Genomic DNA, 18,195 nt, shown 5'->3' with positions numbered 1-18,195 from the left:
ATACGCTGTGCCCCATGCCACTGCCTGGAACACTATCCTGGGCCTTGAGAAACAGATTTTGTGGTGACACGGCACCCCAGAGAGAACTGAGTCAGACAATGGGACTCATTTCCGGAATAACCTTATAGACACTTGGGCCAAAGAGCATGGCATTGAGTGGGTATATCACATCCCCTACCATGCACCAGCCTCTGGGAAAATGGAACGGTACAATGGGCTGTTAAAAACTACACTGAGAGCAATGGGGGGGGGGGGAACTTTCAAGCATTGGGATACACACTTACCAAAGGCCACCTGGTTGGTCAACACCAGAGGATCTGCCAACAGGGCTGGCCCAGCCCAGTCAGAACTTTTACATATTGTAGATGGGGACAAAGTTCCCATGGTGCATATGAAGAATTTGCTGGGGAAGACAGTCTGGGTTATTCCTGCTTCAGGTAAAGGCAAACCCACTCGTGGGATTGCTTTTGCTCAGGGACCTGGATATACTTGGTGGGTAATGCGGGAAGATGGGGAAGTCCGATGTATACCTCAAGGGGATTTGATTTTAAGGGAAAACAGCCAGTGAACTCAATTGTATGCTGTTGCCTGCTGTGTAATGCTTTTATAGCCCATCAACTAGATGTCTCCAGGTCACCAGCGCCTGGCCCTGACTTCCCTCCAGCCATCATCCCAACAGAGAATGAACTTTGAACATCATGGACCGAATGGACTCGGCATATATATTATTATAGGGATTGGTCCATGCACTAAGAAAATGATTTTTTCCTCTTGGTCTGTATGTATATGGATGTATATATATGGGAGAGTGTCGTGGTTTAAACCCAGTCAGGTAACTTGTTCACTCACTCCCAGTGAGTGGTGCCGAGCTGACAACAATCAAGGTCCGTGTCCGTCTCCCCCCCCCCCCCTGCACCGGGGCTCTCCCCTTCCCCGCTCCCGGAGGAACGGGGAGGAGGATCGAGAGAGTGCAACTCCTATGGGTTGAGACAAGAACAGTCCAGCAACAAATCACCACCGCTACTATCAGCTAAAACAATGATAAGGGAAAATAACAAGGGAAGAGAATACGATACCACCGTCCAAGAAAACGAGTTCCACCCGGAAGCTCCTGTCCTTCCGGGTAACTCCCAGTTACCCCCCACCCCGGGCATGACGTGCTGTGGTATGGAATACCTCCCCGGCTAGCCCGGGTCAGGCGCCCCGTCTCTGCTTCCTCACAGCTTCCCCTCCTCCCTGGCAGAGCATGAGCCTCACAGAGTCCTTGGTCAGGGTAAACATCACTTAGCAACAACCGACAACATCGGCTTCACCAACGCTGTTCTCAAACTATTAGTCAAAACACAGCACTGCACCAGTTAACACAAAGGAAAAAACATGACTGCTACTGCTGAACCCAGGACATTATCCACCCCTTATTCCATACCATTCACGTCGTGCTCAGATCCCACATTTTCAATACACCATCGCTCTCCCACATATATACATCCATATACATACAGACCAAGAGGAAAAAATCATTTTCTTAGTGCATGGACCAATCCCTATAATGCTGCCGAGTCCATTCGGTCCATGATGTTCCAAGTTCATTCTCTGTTGGGATGATGGCTGGAGGGAAGTCAGGGCCAGTCGCTGGTGACCTGGAGACATCTAGTTGATGGACTATAAAAGCATTACACAGCAGGCAACAGTATAAAATTGAGTTCACTGGCTGTTTTCCCTTAAAATCAAATCCCCTTGAGGTATACATCGGACTTCCCCATCTTCCCGCATTACCCACCAAGTATATCCAGGTCCCTGAGCAAAAGCAATCCCACGAGTGGGTTTGCCTTTACCTGAAGCAGGAATAACCCAGACTGTCTTCCCCAGCAAATTCTTCATATGCACCACGGGAACTTTGTCCCCCTCTACAATATGTAAAAGTTCTGACTGGGCTGGGCCAGCCCTGTTGGCAGATCCTCTGGTGTTGACCAACCAGGTGGCCTTTGGTAAATGTGTATCCCAATGCTTGAAAGTTCCCCCACCCATCGCTCTCAGTGTAGTTTTTAACAGCCCATTGTACCGTTCGATTTTCCCAGAGGCTGGTGCATGGTAGGGGATGTGATATACCCACTCAATGCCATGCTCTTTGGCCCAAATATCTATAAGGTTATTCCGGAAATGAGTCCCATTGTCTGATTCAATTCTCTCTGGGGTGCCGTGTCGCCACAAAATCTGTTTCTCAAGGCCCAGGATAGTGTTCCGGGCAGTGGCATGGGGCACAGCGTATGTTTCCAGCCACCCGGTGGTTGCTTCCACCATGGTAAGCACATGGCGCTTGCCTTGGCGGGTTGGTGGCAGTGTGATATAGTCAATCTGCCAGGCCTCCCCATATTTATACTTCAACCATCGTCCTCCATACCAAAGAGGCTTTAACCGCTTGGCTTGTTTAATTGCAGCACATGTTTCACACTCATGAATAACCTGGGCAATAGTGTCCATTGTTAAGTCCACCCCTCGATCACGGGCCCATCTGTATGTTGCATCTCTGCCCTGATGGCCTGAAGTGTCATGGGCCCACCGGGCCAGAAATAATTCACCTTTATGTTGCCAATCTAAGTCCATCTGAGCCACTTCAATCTTAGCCGCTTTATCCACTTGTTGGTTGTTCTGGTGTTCCTCAGTGGCCCGACTCTTGGGTACATGGGCATCTACATGACGTACCTTCACCACCAGGTTCTGCACCCGGGCAGCAATATCTTTCCACAGTGCAGCAGCCCAGATGGGTTTACCTCTGCGTTGCCAGTTGTTCTGCTTCCATTGCTTCAACCACCCCCACAGGGCATTTGCCACCATCCATGAGTCAGTATAGAGATAAAGTACTGGCCACTTTTCTCGTTCAGCAATGTCCAGGGCCAGCTGGATGGCTTTCACCTCGGCAAATTGACTCGATTCACCCTCTCCTTCAGCAGTTTCTGCAACTTGTCGTCCAGGACTCCATACAGCTGCCTTCCATCTCCGATGCTTTCCCACAATACGGCAAGAGCCATCAGTAAACAAGGCATACTGCTTTTCACTTTCTGACAGTTTATTATATGGTGGGGCCTCTTCAGCGCGCACCACCTCCTCCTTTGGTGACATTCCAAAATCTTTGCCCTCTGGCCAGTCCATGATGACTTCTAGAATGCCTGGATGACTGGGATTTCCTATTCGAGTTCGTTGTGTAATTAGTGCAGCCCATTTACTCCATGTAGCATCAGTTGCATGATGTGTAGAGGAGACCCTGCCTTTGAACATCCAGCCCAGCACGGGCAGCCGGGGCGCCAGGAGGAGCTGTGCTTCAGTGCCAATCACTTCCGAAGCAGCTCGAACCCCTTCATACGCTGCCAGTATCTCTTTCTCAGTTGGGGTATAGCTGGCCTCAGATCCTTTGTATCCCCGACTCCAAAAGCCGAGGGGTCGACCTCGAGTCTCCCCTGGAGCTTTCTGCCAGAGGCTCCAGGTAGGACCGTTCTCCCCAGCTGCAGTGTACAGTACATTTTTTACATCTGGCCCGGTCCGGACTGGTCCAAGGGCTACTGCATGAACTATCTCGCGTTTAATTTGCTCAAAGGCTTGTTGCTGCTCAGGGCCCCATTTAAAATCATTCTTCTTCCGGGTCACATGATAGAGAGGGCTTACAATCGAACTGTAATTTGGGATGTGCATTCTCCAGAACCCCACTGCACCCAAGAAAGCTTGCGTTTCTTTCTTATTAGTTGGTGGAGACATTGCTGTTATCTTGTTGATCATATCTGTGGGGATCTGTCTACGTCCATCTTGCCATTTTATTCCCAAAAACTGAATCTCCTGTGCAGGTCCCTTGACCTTACTCCGTTTTATGGCAAAACCGGCTTTCAGCAGGATTTGGATTATTTTCCTCCCTTTCTCAAAGACTTCTTCCGCTGTATCGCCCCACACAATAATGTCATCAATGTATTGCAGGTGTTCTGGAGCTTGCCCCTGTTCCAGTGCAGTCTGGATCAGTCCATGGCAAATGGTAGGGCTGTGTTTCCACCCCTGGGGCAGTCGGTTCCAAGTGAACTGGACACCCCTCCAAGTAAAAGCAAACTGTGGCCTGCACTCTGCTGCCAAAGGAATGGAGAAAAATGCATTGGCAATATCAATCGTGGCATACCACTTGGCTGCCTTTGACTCTAGTTCATACTGAAGTTCTAGCATGTCCGGTACGGCAGCACTCAATGGTGGTGTGACTTCATTCAGGCCACGATAGTCTACTGTTAGTCTCCATTCTCCATTAGACTTTCGCACTGGCCATATGGGGCTATTGAAGGGTGAGCGGGTCCTGCTGATCACCTCCTGACTCTCCAGTCTATGGATCAGCTGATGGATGGGAATCAGGGAGTCTCGGTTGGTGCGATATTGCCGCCGGTGCACTGTTGTGGTCGCAATTGGCACTTGTTGTTCTTCAACTTTCAGCAACCCCACAGCAGAGGGATCTTCTGAGAGACCAGGCAAGGTGGACAGCTGCTCAATTTCCTCAGTCTCCAAAGCAGCAATACCAAAAGCCCACCGGTACCCTTTTGGGTCTTTGAAGTACCCTCTCTTGAGGTAGTCTATGCCGAGGATGCATGGAGCCTCTGGACCAGTCACAATAGGGTGCTTTTGCCACTCCCTCCCAGTCAGGCTGATTTCAGCCTCCACCACAGTCAACTCTTGGGATCCTCCTGTTACTCCAGAAATATAGATGGGTTCCACCCCTTGACAACTTGATGGCATCAGGGTACACTGTGCACCGGTATCTACTAGAGCCTTATACTTCTGTGGGACTGATGTGCCAGGCCATCTGATCCACACAGTCCAGTAAATCCGATTGTCCCCTACCTCCACCTGGCTGGAGGCAGGGCCCCTCTAATGGTCGTCACAGCATTGGACACTTAAGTCGTGTTGAAAGGGATTATTCTTCGTTATCACAGGAGCTGGAGTAAAATCAGCTCTTCCACTCCATCTGGGAAACTGCTCACCAGAGACTGAAGCCGTAGCTCTCATGGGACGATCAGTCTTGGCCCTTGCTCCCCTCTTCAGTTCACTCACCCGTTCCTCCAAAGCTGAAGTAGGTTTTCCATCCCACTTTGTCATGTCTTCTCCGTGATCCAGCAGGTAAAACCATAGGGTACCCCGTGGCGTATACCTTCTGTATCTCCTCTCTTGAATAATAGGACGTCTTTTGTTAATAGCTGAGACGTGTGTTGGTACACGTGAGGAGCTGGATAAATCAGATACATCGTCCCTCAATTTGTCGAGGTCCTGGGACAGTTTTTTCACAGCTGAGATGATGGAAGGAGTGAGATTGTCTTCGAACTCTCGGAGTTTATGAACCATTTCATCCACTGTTAGTGGTACTATGTCATTCCAGGTCACTGTTGCCAATGAATGGGCATATGATGACGGTGCATTCCGTGTAAGTTTTCGCCACATGGGTCGTGTACATTCAACTTCATCTGGATCTATAGGTGTATCCCCGTTATTCGGCTTGATGTGATAGATCATCTCTACGATGGCCGATTCCCTCAGAGACTGGATGCCTTTGTCTATAGTAGTCCACTTGGCCGAACGACTCGTAACATCGTCCTTGTACGGAAACCTTTCTTTCACAGCTGCCAAGAGCCGCCTCCAAAGGCTGAGGGACTTTTTCTCTCTTGCAATTGCTTTGTCAATTCCCCCTTCTCTAGCAAGTGATCCCAGCTGCTTGGCTTCTGTACCTTCTAGTTCGTGACCATCGGCCCCATTGTCCCAGCATCGGAGTAACCAGGTGATGATGTGCTCCCCTGGTTGACGGGTAAAATCTTTTCGCATATTCCGCAGCTCGGTTGAGGTTCGAGGTCGAGAAGTTACCTCTTCTTCTTCTTCTTCGTCATGTGATGATGACTCCTGATCAGATTCTGGACCGGGTGGTGAATTCATTGGTTCTTCATCTCGCTTCACCCTTTTTGCCTCCTTTTTGCTTGTTCTCTTGCGTACAGGGGCAACTGATATTGGTACGAATTGGTCCTCTGGTTTGGCTGCAGTGATTATCACTGTGGTTTGAGTAGCGACTGTACTTGTTGCTGGGGGTGGTGTAGCTACCGTGCTTGGAGCTGGGGTAACCGCGCTGTCTGTTGCAGTTGAAGTTTGAGCAGCTGCTGTACTTGCCACTGGGGTAGCTGCGCAGTTCATTGCAGCCAAAGTTTGAGTAGCGACTGTCGCTTTGCCCTCAAATCCGCCGATATTCTTTTCCTTTTGAAGGTGCTGGATAGTGTTGAACAAGGCCCTGTAAGCATAGGCCAAGCCCCAGCACGTTGCCGTGATTTGTCCATCTCTGGTATGGCCAGAATGACCACACACCTCATTTAAGTGTTTTACTAATTCTTCTGGATTTTGCAGTTGTTCGGTAGTGAAATTCCAAAATACTGGAGGGGCCCACTGACCTAGATACTTGCCCATACTATCCCACACACCCTGCCACTCATGGCTGTCCAGCCTCTGGGAAAAACTCTCAGTCCTCCTACATCGTCTTTTGACCCCAGACAAGACCCAAACCTGAATCTGCTTAACTCTTGAAATCAGTAGTGGGGAAAACACACTCTGTATGCGTGTTAGCATGGTGATTCCCATCACTATCATTAAACAAGTCTCAACAGCATTAAAAGGCCATTCAAAAAATTCAAAACTCTCAAATGTAAATGGTCTGGGGGGACGACTAGGAGGGTAAAAGGATGTCTCCTTCACAGGTTGAGCACCTGAGAAGGAGAAAAAAGATGTGTAATTGCTAAGCACCTCCATCATATACCTCCCAAAGTATAAAGGTGGTGACCACACTGGGAACATAAACCAGATCAGTTTCATGATCAATGATTCTATTGTATTACAAGTCATTACCATAAAGTACAATGGGATAAAAACCTTAGCCCAAGCCCCACACTTGAAAAACACTAATACAGCCAATACCGGATGGACGTAAGATATGGTATACTGAAACTGTGAGATCAAGAGGAAAAACCTTGAGAGCCAATAAATCAGCATTGTGACGAGTGACTATCAATCCAGTCAGATCTGTTCTTATCTCAACCCCTCGAGCCCCACGTTGGGCGCCAAAAAGAACTGTCGTGGTTTAAACCCAGTCAGGTAACTTGTTCACTCACTCCCAGTGAGTGGTGCCGAGCTGACAACAATCAAGGTCCGTGTCCGTCTCCCCCCCCCCCCTGCACCGGGGCTCTCCCCTTCCCCGCTCCCGGAGGAACGGGGAGGAGGATCGAGAGAGTGCAACTCCTACGGGTTGAGACAAGAACAGTCCAGCAACAAATCACCACCGCTACTATCAGCTAAAACAATGATAAGGGAAAATAACAAGGGAAGAGAATACGATACCACCGTCCAAGAAAACGAGTTCCACCCGGAAGCTCCTGTCCTTCCGGGTAACTCCCAGTTACCCCCCACCCCGGGCATGACGTGCTGTGGTATGGAATACCTCCCCGGCTAGCCCGGGTCAGGCGCCCCGTCTCTGCTTCCTCACAGCTTCCCCTCCTCCCTGGCAGAGCATGAGCCTCACAGAGTCCTTGGTCAGGGTAAACATCACTTAGCAACAACCGACAACATCGGCTTCACCAACGCTGTTCTCAAACTATTAGTCAAAACACAGCACTGCACCAGTTAACACAAAGGAAAAAACATGACTGCTACTGCTGAACCCAGGACAGAGAGCGATGGTGTATTGAAAATGTGGGATCTGAGCATGACGTGAATGGTATGGAATAACGGGTGGATAATGTCCTGGGTTCAGCAGTAGCAGTCACGTTTTTCCTTTGTGGTAGCTGGTGCAGTGCTGTGTTTTGACTTCCAGCCTGAGAACAGTGTTGGTGAAGCCGATGTTTTCAGTTGTTGCTAAGTGATGTTTACCCTGACCAAGGACTTTGTGAGGCTCATGCTCTGCCAGGGAGGAGGGGAAGCTGTGAGGAAGCAGAGATGGGGCGCCTGACCCGGGCTAGCCAGGGAGGTATTCCATACCACAGCACGTCATGGCCGGGGTGGGGGGTGACTGGGAGTTGCCCGGAAGGACACGGGCTTCCGGGTGGGACTCGTTTTTTTTCCCTTATCATTGTTTTAGCTGATAGTAGCGGTGGTGATTTGTTGCTGGACTGTTCTTGTCTCAACCCGTAGGAGTTGCACTCTTTCGATCCTCCTCCCCGCTCCTCCGGGAGTGGGGAAGGGGTGAGCCCCGGTGCGGGGGGGGGGGGGGGGGGAACGGACCTCGATTGTTGTCAGCTCGGCACCACTCACTGGGAGTGAGTGAACAAGTTACCTGACTGGGTTTAAACCATGACATATGTCTTCATAGTCATAACACAAGCTATATGCTGGTATTTTCTTCCCCTACCTTTAAACTGAAGAAGGTCTTCTGGCTTTAAAATAAATACTGTGAGGCTTAAAAATTTAATGCTTTTAGAGTATTTTGAAATCCTAGGAAGAACTGTGAAGTAGAGAAGTAGAGTGTTGTTGAATCACCTGACCTGAGACCATTAGAAAAACCCTAAAACCTCTGAGTATACTTTAAATATGTCACAAGAATATACCTCAATAGTTGCCTCCTCTGCCATGCATAGGAACAGTCTTCAGCCTCATGGTTCCCAGAGTACCAATTCCTGAGTGGCCTTCCCCTCTAGCATTACATCAGAAAGGTTTATTTCTCCAGGGATAGGCAATGAGCCAGATGATGATGAACCTGCACGCATACTCTCTCTCTCCCCACCTCCTCTCTTGCTTTTGTTCTTTTTGGGTTTTAGTCTCTTCATCTTTACAGAAATTTCTAGCTGAGTCAAGTTTGGCTCCTGATACCTGACACTTGGTAGTCATCACTGAGAGGTTTTGCTCCCCACTCCTGTCCTACCTTGGCACAATTCCTTCAGATGGCATCACTTTAGGGGAATGTTCCTGTCAAAATAAAGATGAGAGTGGCTTGCATGCAGTCAATCAAGATTTTCAAGGTCACATATCTGGCAATAGGGGCTTTATTGTTACTCTATTGCATCCCACCCCTTCAGGATGGTCACAGCCTGGCACTTTGGAGATGATTCTCCCTTCCCCTACCACTGACTAGATATGGTTTTGAGAAAAGGCAGGCTTACCTTGGCAGGTAAGCAAGCCTTATGATATGAAATATGAATTAAGTATTTTTGTCTCTATCACCTGGTGGGTCTGAGTAGCTGTCAGAGGACAACTGAAAGAAACACCATACAGGAAGAAGAACAGGCACTCCAGTCCACCAAGCTATAGAGCTCTGAGCCTTGTTAAAAGGATAAGCAGACAAACTTTTTTGGTCATAGGTATTAATTTTCTCTCCCAAAGGATCTGATAGCTGTACCTATGGATTGGATCCTGCTGAGCAATATTTCATTCCTGAACTACATATGAATGGAGACAGCATAGTAGAGGGTGTTTCAATTACTGTGCTTCAAACTATGCTGAAGCTTGAAAGACATTAGTGTTTTGGTTGTTCTTAGAAACCCAACAAGAGATCCCAAGAAATCTACCCTAGGTGGTCAGCCATGGACTGCTGATATGCCTGAGCTGGCCAAAAAGTAGATATTTTTGTTTGGCCAGGCAGGGACTCTCCAAGAGAGAACAAGCCAATAAGGAAGAATCAGTGTCTCTTTAGCATTTCGCTATTATGGGAGAGAAATCTCTGAACCTGAGCAAGGATCTAGATGAGCCCTTGGTAGAAAAGTCTTAACTGCCAGTTTATTTGATATCATGGATCTCTCAATCTCTTCTGCTGGAGCTGTTTACCTGTCCATGCATCACTTTGACAGAGAAGCTATAGTTGGTGATTAGGGTGTTCATCTTGGATATGAAAGGCTGAAGTTCAAATCCCTGCTACCAATCTGCCAAATCAGAGAGATAAACTACTTTTTGGCACTTCAGGGACATGCTACAGCTGTTAGGCCATCAGCCATTCTATGGAGGGCTTGGGGTGTGTGCAAACTGCAGCCCAGTTCTCTGAACAAATGCAGGTGCTTTGGCCTAGGCAAGATTGATATGTAGACTGGAATGCATTTTCAAAAGATGCACTAAATGTCTGTTTTCCCTCTGTAATGCTGGACATCAAGACAGGGCTAGTCTCTTCTTTGGAAAGAAAGACTGGAGAAGGTCCACCAAAGAGAGCAAGGGTCCTTACCAACAAGCAGAAAAAGGTATTAATGTATCTTTTCTGAGCTGGCCTAGCCACAGCATTACTCCTCATCTGAGAAATCATTTAAGAGCCCTATTTATTATTACAATTCTAGGTTACATCTTTCTGGCAAGATGAAGGACAGAGAGCCCTGAGGCCATATTGCTGACCCAACCAGGCATGTATGGACCAAGCTAGTTTCAGAGCCAAACCACCTGCGCCGTGCTTCATATATCTGCTGGTGAACTGGGGTATAGGGTATTTCTCTGCCTATGTTTTTATGTTTTCAAATCACCTGAATCCTTTTTAATTGGATGCCTGCTTCTTAACACGCGCTGAAAACTAGGATGAGGGCTCACAGTGCATGTAGGTGTGCAGGGTCTGAGGTATGCTCAAATAAGGCTGCTAACAACCTCACAGACATTAGCAGAGGAAAACATTTTGGACTATTCAATACTGTGTCTTGGGCAGGCACATGGAGGCGGTTTTGATACATGGCTTTCAGGCATCCAAATGTTTTCTTGTGCTTTCTTACTGCTAGGAAACTTCTAAATGCCTAGCCAAAGTCTCTCTTCTTTTTAAGCTGGGTATCTTACTCCTACTTGAATCCTTTTGCATTGTTCTTAAGAACTCTTCTCCCACAACTCATGTCAGCCTTTCAAATGTTTGCAAATTTGTCATCTGTAGTTGTTGCTTTGCCAAGCTATTAACTCTTCCAAATTAATTCTAAGTCAGTCACACCATTTCTCTGATCATTTTGATGCTGTTCTTTTTTGAATACTTCTCAATTTGTCATTGTGAATGCATCTAAGGCAAAGGCATTATCACTTTGCTAAGTTTATAACACATCCAGGTTTCTCAGGCACACTCCCTGAGTAAATACACTTCAGTGTAATCCTGCAAATGGACGGTTTTTTTGTTTTTTTTTCTTTTTTTTTCTTCTGACTTGATATACTTGGGGATAAGATTGTACATGAAAGTAGTCAAAACTAAGGAGATACAAGGAGATACAGCATGTGAAGTGGTGTGTAATAGCATGGATAGTCCTTCTGCAGGACTGTTTGTGGGACCACTCTGGGACAGGTTCTTGGCACTGGCACATGCTGCACCCATCTGCAGCAATTGCCCCTCATGATTTCTGTTTGATGTCTCCAGTCCCACCTCAGCCCCTTCAGATGACTCCTTCAGACACAGTCAGGACTAAGGTTAAGGGAAGCAGGTGGACGATGAAAAAAAAGCATATTGCTTCTCATATGGCACAAACAGCCTATTACAAATACCATGTTGTGTGCACAGACACTCAGGCTGGGCCATTAGTGTCATGACTGGTGTGGCAAACCCTTGGGCAGGTGGATTAGCTTCTGCTGGCTTCTGTGTGAACTTGCAAATGGAAGAGAGAGGGATGTTTGTTCTTCAAGGGCAGAAAATAGTCACTTAATTTAACCAGCTAGTTGCCTTGTCTCTTCCTTGGTAATGCAGGTTCCCACTTGAGCTCTAAAACATAGGTTGGATGAGTGTTCACTCATCCCAGCAAGATGCGTCCTCAGCAAGAATCAACTGTATTTAATTCAGAGCACGCTGGATCCACTACCTCCCAAACACAGGCTACAAATGTTATGGCTTGAGGCAAAAGACACACAGTGGTAAACTTCCTCCCAGATGTGGCTGCAGGAAGGAAGCTCTGCTCAGGATAACACTTGCTGTCAGTGCAAGAGGGCAGAAAGTAGAACAGAATTAGGGAAGGTAGAAAATTATAAGAGACTTCAAGTAATACCAGTATATTGAGCCAGACTTGTGCCTGCCCTTTTGTAGGATGAGGCTAAAGTGGAAACACTGAAGGTATCCTATTCTCTTAGATAAATCTTGTTTATGATTTTAAATTAAAAATTAGAATACACCCAAAAGTTATCTGCTAAAATGCATGTTGTTTGCTTGCTGCAGCATGATTAGTATTTCCTTTTGTCCTGCCATTCCTCCAGTAAAATCTCATTTCATCACGGCATTGAAGCGTAAGTAGATTTCCAACTCTCCCTCAGCAGCAGCATCAGTTTTTAATCCACATACAGCATTTTAGAAGCCACTGAAATAAGCTCTTTATGCTTTGTGATTGCAAAGATTTTAGTGTTGGCTCACGCATCAGGAAATTCAGAAGCATATTATAATGTCTGAAAACCCGTTGCAACCTCCAAAGAAATGCCTCCTAAAGAGGCAGCTAAGTAATGTATTTTAGCCCAACCTGAGAGGAAAAGATGCTTTGTAGAGCAGAACCTGGCTGAGATAGAAGAGCTGCTGAGGAGGGTTTGCTGTCGCAGTCCTACAGAGGCTTGGCCTGTTGCTCCTCTCAAGGGAGCAGTTGAGCATCCTGCCTTATGTCTCTCAGCATTTTTGAGTTTGCATGAGGGAATATGTTCAGCAGTGCAAGTTATGTCATTTCCCAGGAAATCACTTTCTATTACTGTGTTTTAACCTGAAGGGTTGAGAACTATCCTTGGCAGAAGCTCCCTTCATTCAAAATGCAGCACAGCAGTCAGTTGCCAAGAGATGCCTTTGTCTTTTTTTTTCTTTCTGTAATGTGACTCTGCCCCTCAGATGTCTGTTCTCATATCCCAGTCCAAGACTGAAGAGGGGTCCTTGAGTGGGGTCCTTGTATAACTCTGAATCCCCACTTTATCAGAGCTACATCAAGCGCTCTCTGGCAGCATTGAAGCTGTAGATTTATCAGTACTTGGATGCTCTCCTGGAAGAAAACCTGTAGCTCTTCAAGCTTTGATCAGTTCTGCCAGTTGGGATTTTGTAAACAGGCCACAGTGTGGGAACTCTTTTTCTGGGGACTTGCAAGTTTATAGCCTATTGCAGCAGAAGCTGAGCCTGCCTGTAAACAGAGACCTGCTTACTTCAGTATTCTGTTTCTTTAACACTACCTGGCATTTTAAGTGAAAACTCGCATACCTGATTAAAGAGGGTGCTTCTGGCTAATTGGATTTCGAGTGACCTGGTGGGCTGTCGCACTGTGGTCCATGACTTGCAGACTGATAGCTTTTGCCAGCGGCAAAGAGGACCTGACACAGGAGGTGATCCCCCAGCTAGGAAGAGTCACATTCAGCATGTGCTGGAGCAAGGACCCACCAGATGATAACTTTTCTTGGGTATGAAGTAGCAAAGGTAAATCTGTGTCATCAGTTCTCAATACTCTGTTAAGCTTCTTTTTTAGTTGCTGTTCTAGCAACATGCATTTAAATCCTTTCCTGCTTAATCTGTGTTCATAGTATGTTAAGAAAATAGCATTTTAGGCTTGGTGAATAAACAAGCCTTGGACCTCTGGAGAACTGAGCATAAGAGACACAGGTCACACTAAAATGAGCTTGAGTCTCATCCAATTGCTAAAGAAACCTTTCTAATAGCTGTCATGCTGTATAATTTGATGTCATCCCATATGATAGTGAGATTTTATTACTAGAGCTCCAGGCCAGAAGTGGTGAACAGCAGAAGGACTGAGACACTTTGACAGAACTGTATGCATGCCTAGGGCTGTGGAACATAAGTGAGCAGTACTGCAATATGGCTGAAGTGCCTTGGCAAAGACTTGCAGAAAGCCTCCTGTCCTGTGTGTCTGTAGTTGCGGTTCAATCTTCAATGCTTCTTCATCCCTGGAAGCATTGCTCAGAGAATAAAGCCTGTGATCTGTTTTGGGCTCTCTCCATCTGCCTCTGTGGGCCCAAGGTTCTGGATCTCGGTTTCGAAAAATGAAAAAAATGAAAAAAAAACCAAACCCAACCCAAACCCCACAGCTGAAACTTCTGAAGTTTCTGACCATACAGGGCTGGTATTTTACTCACCGGTTTCCTGAAGTGATGTTCTCTAAGTTTTGTCTTTTGTGCTCTCATATTTCATATCTGGATCAACTCATCTCAGAAAATAATGCTGAAATATTACTTTGATGTTCTCTGACTAATCTCCTGCATCAATCTGATGTCTTTAAAATACTGGCTTTTGTGTTGAGCTTTAATATCAACGAGGATTCTCCTGGTGTTTGAGCTATCACTGCATTTATTAGCACGCACACTCCTCTGCATGTTTTCATGAGGCTGCCTAGGTGTATACAAGGGCCAAGCACTGCTAAGCCCAGGACAAAGCCTCTAGGGAAAGACTTTATGCAGTGTGTAAAGGCAGAGGTGTGAAGAAATGCTCCTTGATAGTTTACCCCTTTCATGCAGCACACTGATTAGCAACTGGAGCCCTGGATGTCTTCCCCTGCATTTGCTGAGCTAAGGGTATCTTCTGCATTGAGCCAGCTCCCATATCCTACAGAGAGGAGGCATCTCTGCAAGAGAGAGCTTGGTGTTACAGTGTGTGTCTTGGCCCTCAAAGAGGAAACCCCAGTGGTAGGGCAGTCTGTTACTGGACTTGTCTTGGCAGGAGTGCTCCATGAAGACTAGCAGAGAGTGAGGTGATTTGGCCATTTCCTTCAGTCTCTTGACATGCTCCTTGCTCTCTAGCAATGTCAGAATATCATCTGCATCTCATCTAATCTTCACTGATATTTTTTTCTCCTTCCTCCTAGAAGCAAAGCTTTGCCAGTGGAATCATAGGGAAAAGGAGGTAATACTACATATGTAGATGGTGCTTTGAGAGGAGATATGGTTAAGTTAGCTACTCATTCATCATCTGCACCCATCATTGGTAAAGATGTCTTGTTCAAAGATCGGAATACAAGGGTAGATAAAGCTTTGCTCTGACTTTGGTTGCTCTGATGTCCACGTAACCAGACTAAGTCAGAACAAAGCTTTATCTAGCCTTGTATCCTGGTTCAGATAATGATTGTGTGGTACCTTGTGAAGAGTAGAAGAGCATGTCAAGGATCAATGACACTGAGCACTCAGAGCTTTCATTTATTTGCTGAAGCCAGATTTATTTAGCATCTTCCAGTGTATTTCTTTTCTATATGTTCATACAAATCATAAAAAAGGATGGGTTAGTGTATCTTCAGTAGTGGATGGAGCTGGTGGAGTGGAACATCCAATCTGTACTGGGGTGATAAATGGAACAGATACTCACAGAGGTGGTCTTGTCTCCAGCCCCTAGGGAGCTGTTTATTTAAACTGCTCTACACATTGAAGCATGACAGATTTTGGTGTCACACCACAGGAAATAATGGCCTGAAGTAGGATGGTAAAGAGAAAGTTAGTGACAGCAACTTCAATGTTACAATATGCTATTAATTGATGGTAGAAGTCATGGTTACAAGGATGGGCCTCTTCTATTTTGAAACCTGTTTCTGGTAGAAGTTCCCAGGAAGTCCTGCTCTGTGAAGTTCCGGGATGACATAATCTGCTAGTATTATGCCATCTGCTTCTCCATCCTAGACCGACCAGAAGTGTAGCAATATAATGAAGCTGTTCAGTTTCTTTCCTTTATGGAAAGTTAGGGCATGGTTTACTGTCCTGGTGAGGCTCTCAAGTCTACCTCTGTGTAAAAGATAAATGGAGTAACACAACTTACTCAGACTATCTCCTGGAATCTGAATTACCTTACCAAGTATTCTGATCGCTAAACCAGACCAATAGGAAATAAGGAAAGATTTGAGTAAAAACTGGAAAATTTCAAATTCTACTTCATCAGGGACCTGCATTAAAAGCTTTTAAGTGATACACTGCAAACTGTAAATGTGAAGAGCTTGTTTTCTCTCTTGTTTAGATTTTGCGTCCTGTGCTATATGCTGCTTTTGTGAAACAGCTACAGTCTGGTTAGCTTTCCTCCCTGCATCTCTTCGCTTCTAAGCTGTTCTCTGCCTCTGCTGAAGATGAAAATGAGACAGGATGCTCCAAGTCCCTCTGTGTAGGGTTTACAGCATAATTTTGCAGGCAATATGCAATGCAGGCATGAATCACATCTCTCTTTAAAATACTGTTGTATTCAATACCCAGGCTTTTTTATCTGATGGAACAGGCTGCACATTTTTGTTTTTAATCTAAGCAATAGTCGATTTACCCCAGAGATGAGTATTTGCTGACTGCTGCTGCTGTTCTTATGCTCAGAATTGCAAACCCCTTGGAAAATGAGGCCAGCTCATGCATGTGTGTAGAAACCTGGTTTCAAATCTGGCTTGGATTCTCTCTTCCAGCTCAGATAGTGACTGACATGTTCACTCTAAGCACAGGTTCCTCCTGAGACAAGCCATGGGCTGTGCCAAAGTGCCATGAGGCGTTCACTGTGTGTTCAGTCACACACTGGAGGCAGATTCTGCAGCACCCTGGAGACAGGGGTGAGATGAGGACAGTAGCAGCCATGATTCAGAGTTGCTTTGCATTTTGGTCTTGCTAATAGATCATACCAGTATCATACCAGTAGAACCAAGATGCAGATCAGATCCTGCTTCAGTAACACCTTGTGTTATTGAGGTTATTTCAAAGAAAGTAATAAACCAGTATAGCTTCTATTCAGTTCAAGTTCAGATATGGCTGAGGTTGTTGCAGTTCAGTCCATAATGGTTCATTAAAGGAATTCATATTGGAAAATATGCCATTTAAACACAGAAATGTCCAAGTGACAGTTGTAATCCTGCAACACCTGACATCAGACAGAGAAACACTTCTGCTCCTCTCTTCTTTATCTCTGGTGGAGCCTCCCCATCACCTGTGTTTTCAGAACTGCCCTTTAGCTTGGCTCTTGCCTGCAGGAGTTGGACAGGGCGGGTTTTGGGGGCTGTGGCTCAGTGCTGAGAGCAAGAGTTGATGTGGGGCAGGGAGGGCTTGTGATCTGACAGTCCTCTGCATGCATGAGGTGATCAGGTCTCAGTGCATTACTCTAACGTATCAATCAAGGAGAAAGATTTGTTTGTTTGGGTTTTTTTTGCTGCTTGTTTGCTTACTTATTGTTCAGATCCAACATAAATTTTCAAGTGGAAGAAAAAAAGCTATAGCTGAGAGGGGCTTTCAGTTTAACTTTCTTGAAGTACAAAGCCTGATGCAGATTAGCCTCTGCAGATCAGATAGCCCTGACTTTGATAACTAGCAAGAGCAAATCTAATTTAAAGTTTCCCTTCTCTTCCTATTAGTTACTCCTCTAAGCAAAGCAGCTGGCATGACCTGGGCATGTTGTGCTTGTATTGTTGCTGCTACACAATAGCTCAGCCTAAGGGAAGTAAACAACCTACTTATCATATCCTGTGGGAGTTGTTACAGTGGGACTCTAGAAACCAGTATTTCTCTGAAGCTTACTGAGGCGATCTGAGACTATCTAACTGAGGAGTTAACCCATGAGATTTGGGAGATCAAAGAATTGAACTGAGGGTTATGTGTCCATGGGACATAGGCTTTGGTCTCTTCTGCAGATGTGGCTGGTGTCATATGGGCTTCTGTATGCAGCCTCCACCTCTGTATCATCTTCCCCAGTCAGTGCAAGGATATTCCTGCAGCAGAGAACTGTGGAGAAGAGCAGCAGAAGGCAAGGGCACATCATGTCCTAAATACCAGGCATGGTGTTCAACAGAGGGTTCATTGCTAATGCACTGTTTCAGCTGGCAGAGGAGAGCTACCTGATCTACCTCCAGTCCAGTGTTCTGATGTATCCTAAAAACAGGAGTTTGCATAACTCAAATGAAGAGGTAAATACAGATTATACAAGGTCTGAAGAGAGCAGTGGGCAGGCATCCAGCTGGGGTCAGGTTGTTTGCTGTTCTTCTGCAGTAATAGAACATTTGTGATACCAAAACACGCAAAGAACAAGAAGCATTGCAGCATTTTCTGAAGGGAAAGGGAACTGCTGTACTGCCAGAGGCAGGAATTTTTGGGGACATGGTTTAAGGTATCAAGACTTATATCTGTAGGTATCTATACATTATATCAGGCTTGGGACTGTATTTTCATATGAGAGCCATTGTGTTTTCTAACAGTAGCAGTGGTCTCACAGCAAGTATATCCAGGTCCTTTCCAACCCTAACTATTCTCTGATTCTATGATTCTATGATATACAGAGCTACTGCAGTCATCAAAATTTCATGAGGAAGCAGTGTG

General features: G+C 46.0%; 1 protein-coding gene across 2 annotated transcripts in view; it reads left to right on the top strand.

The window, feature by feature from the left end:
- Positions 1-18,195, top strand: part of LOC133273932 (deubiquitinase DESI2-like) — a 72,043-nt gene that overhangs the window by 31,673 nt on the left and 22,175 nt on the right. The window contains exon 1 of one of the 2 annotated variants that reach the window (XM_061462639.1): positions 17,504-17,786. The exons of the other annotated variant lie outside the window; for it this stretch is intronic. Coding sequence (XP_061318623.1) covers positions 17,658-17,786 — 129 coding nt within the window. The 5' untranslated portion in view covers positions 17,504-17,657. Of the gene's footprint in view, positions 1-17,503; positions 17,787-18,195 lie in introns of those variants that run through there. 2 annotated transcript variants of the gene reach the window in all.

This window comes from Pezoporus flaviventris, unplaced genomic scaffold (genome assembly GCF_033815535.1).
Source record: "Pezoporus flaviventris isolate CSIRO_AGI_PZ_B2104156 unplaced genomic scaffold, CSIRO_AGI_Pfla_v1 ptg000035l, whole genome shotgun sequence".
NCBI classification, from domain to species: domain Eukaryota; kingdom Metazoa; phylum Chordata; class Aves; order Psittaciformes; family Psittacidae; genus Pezoporus; species Pezoporus flaviventris.
The sequence above is the reverse complement of the archived record's forward strand: the minus strand, read 5'-3'. Positions and strand labels throughout refer to the sequence as shown.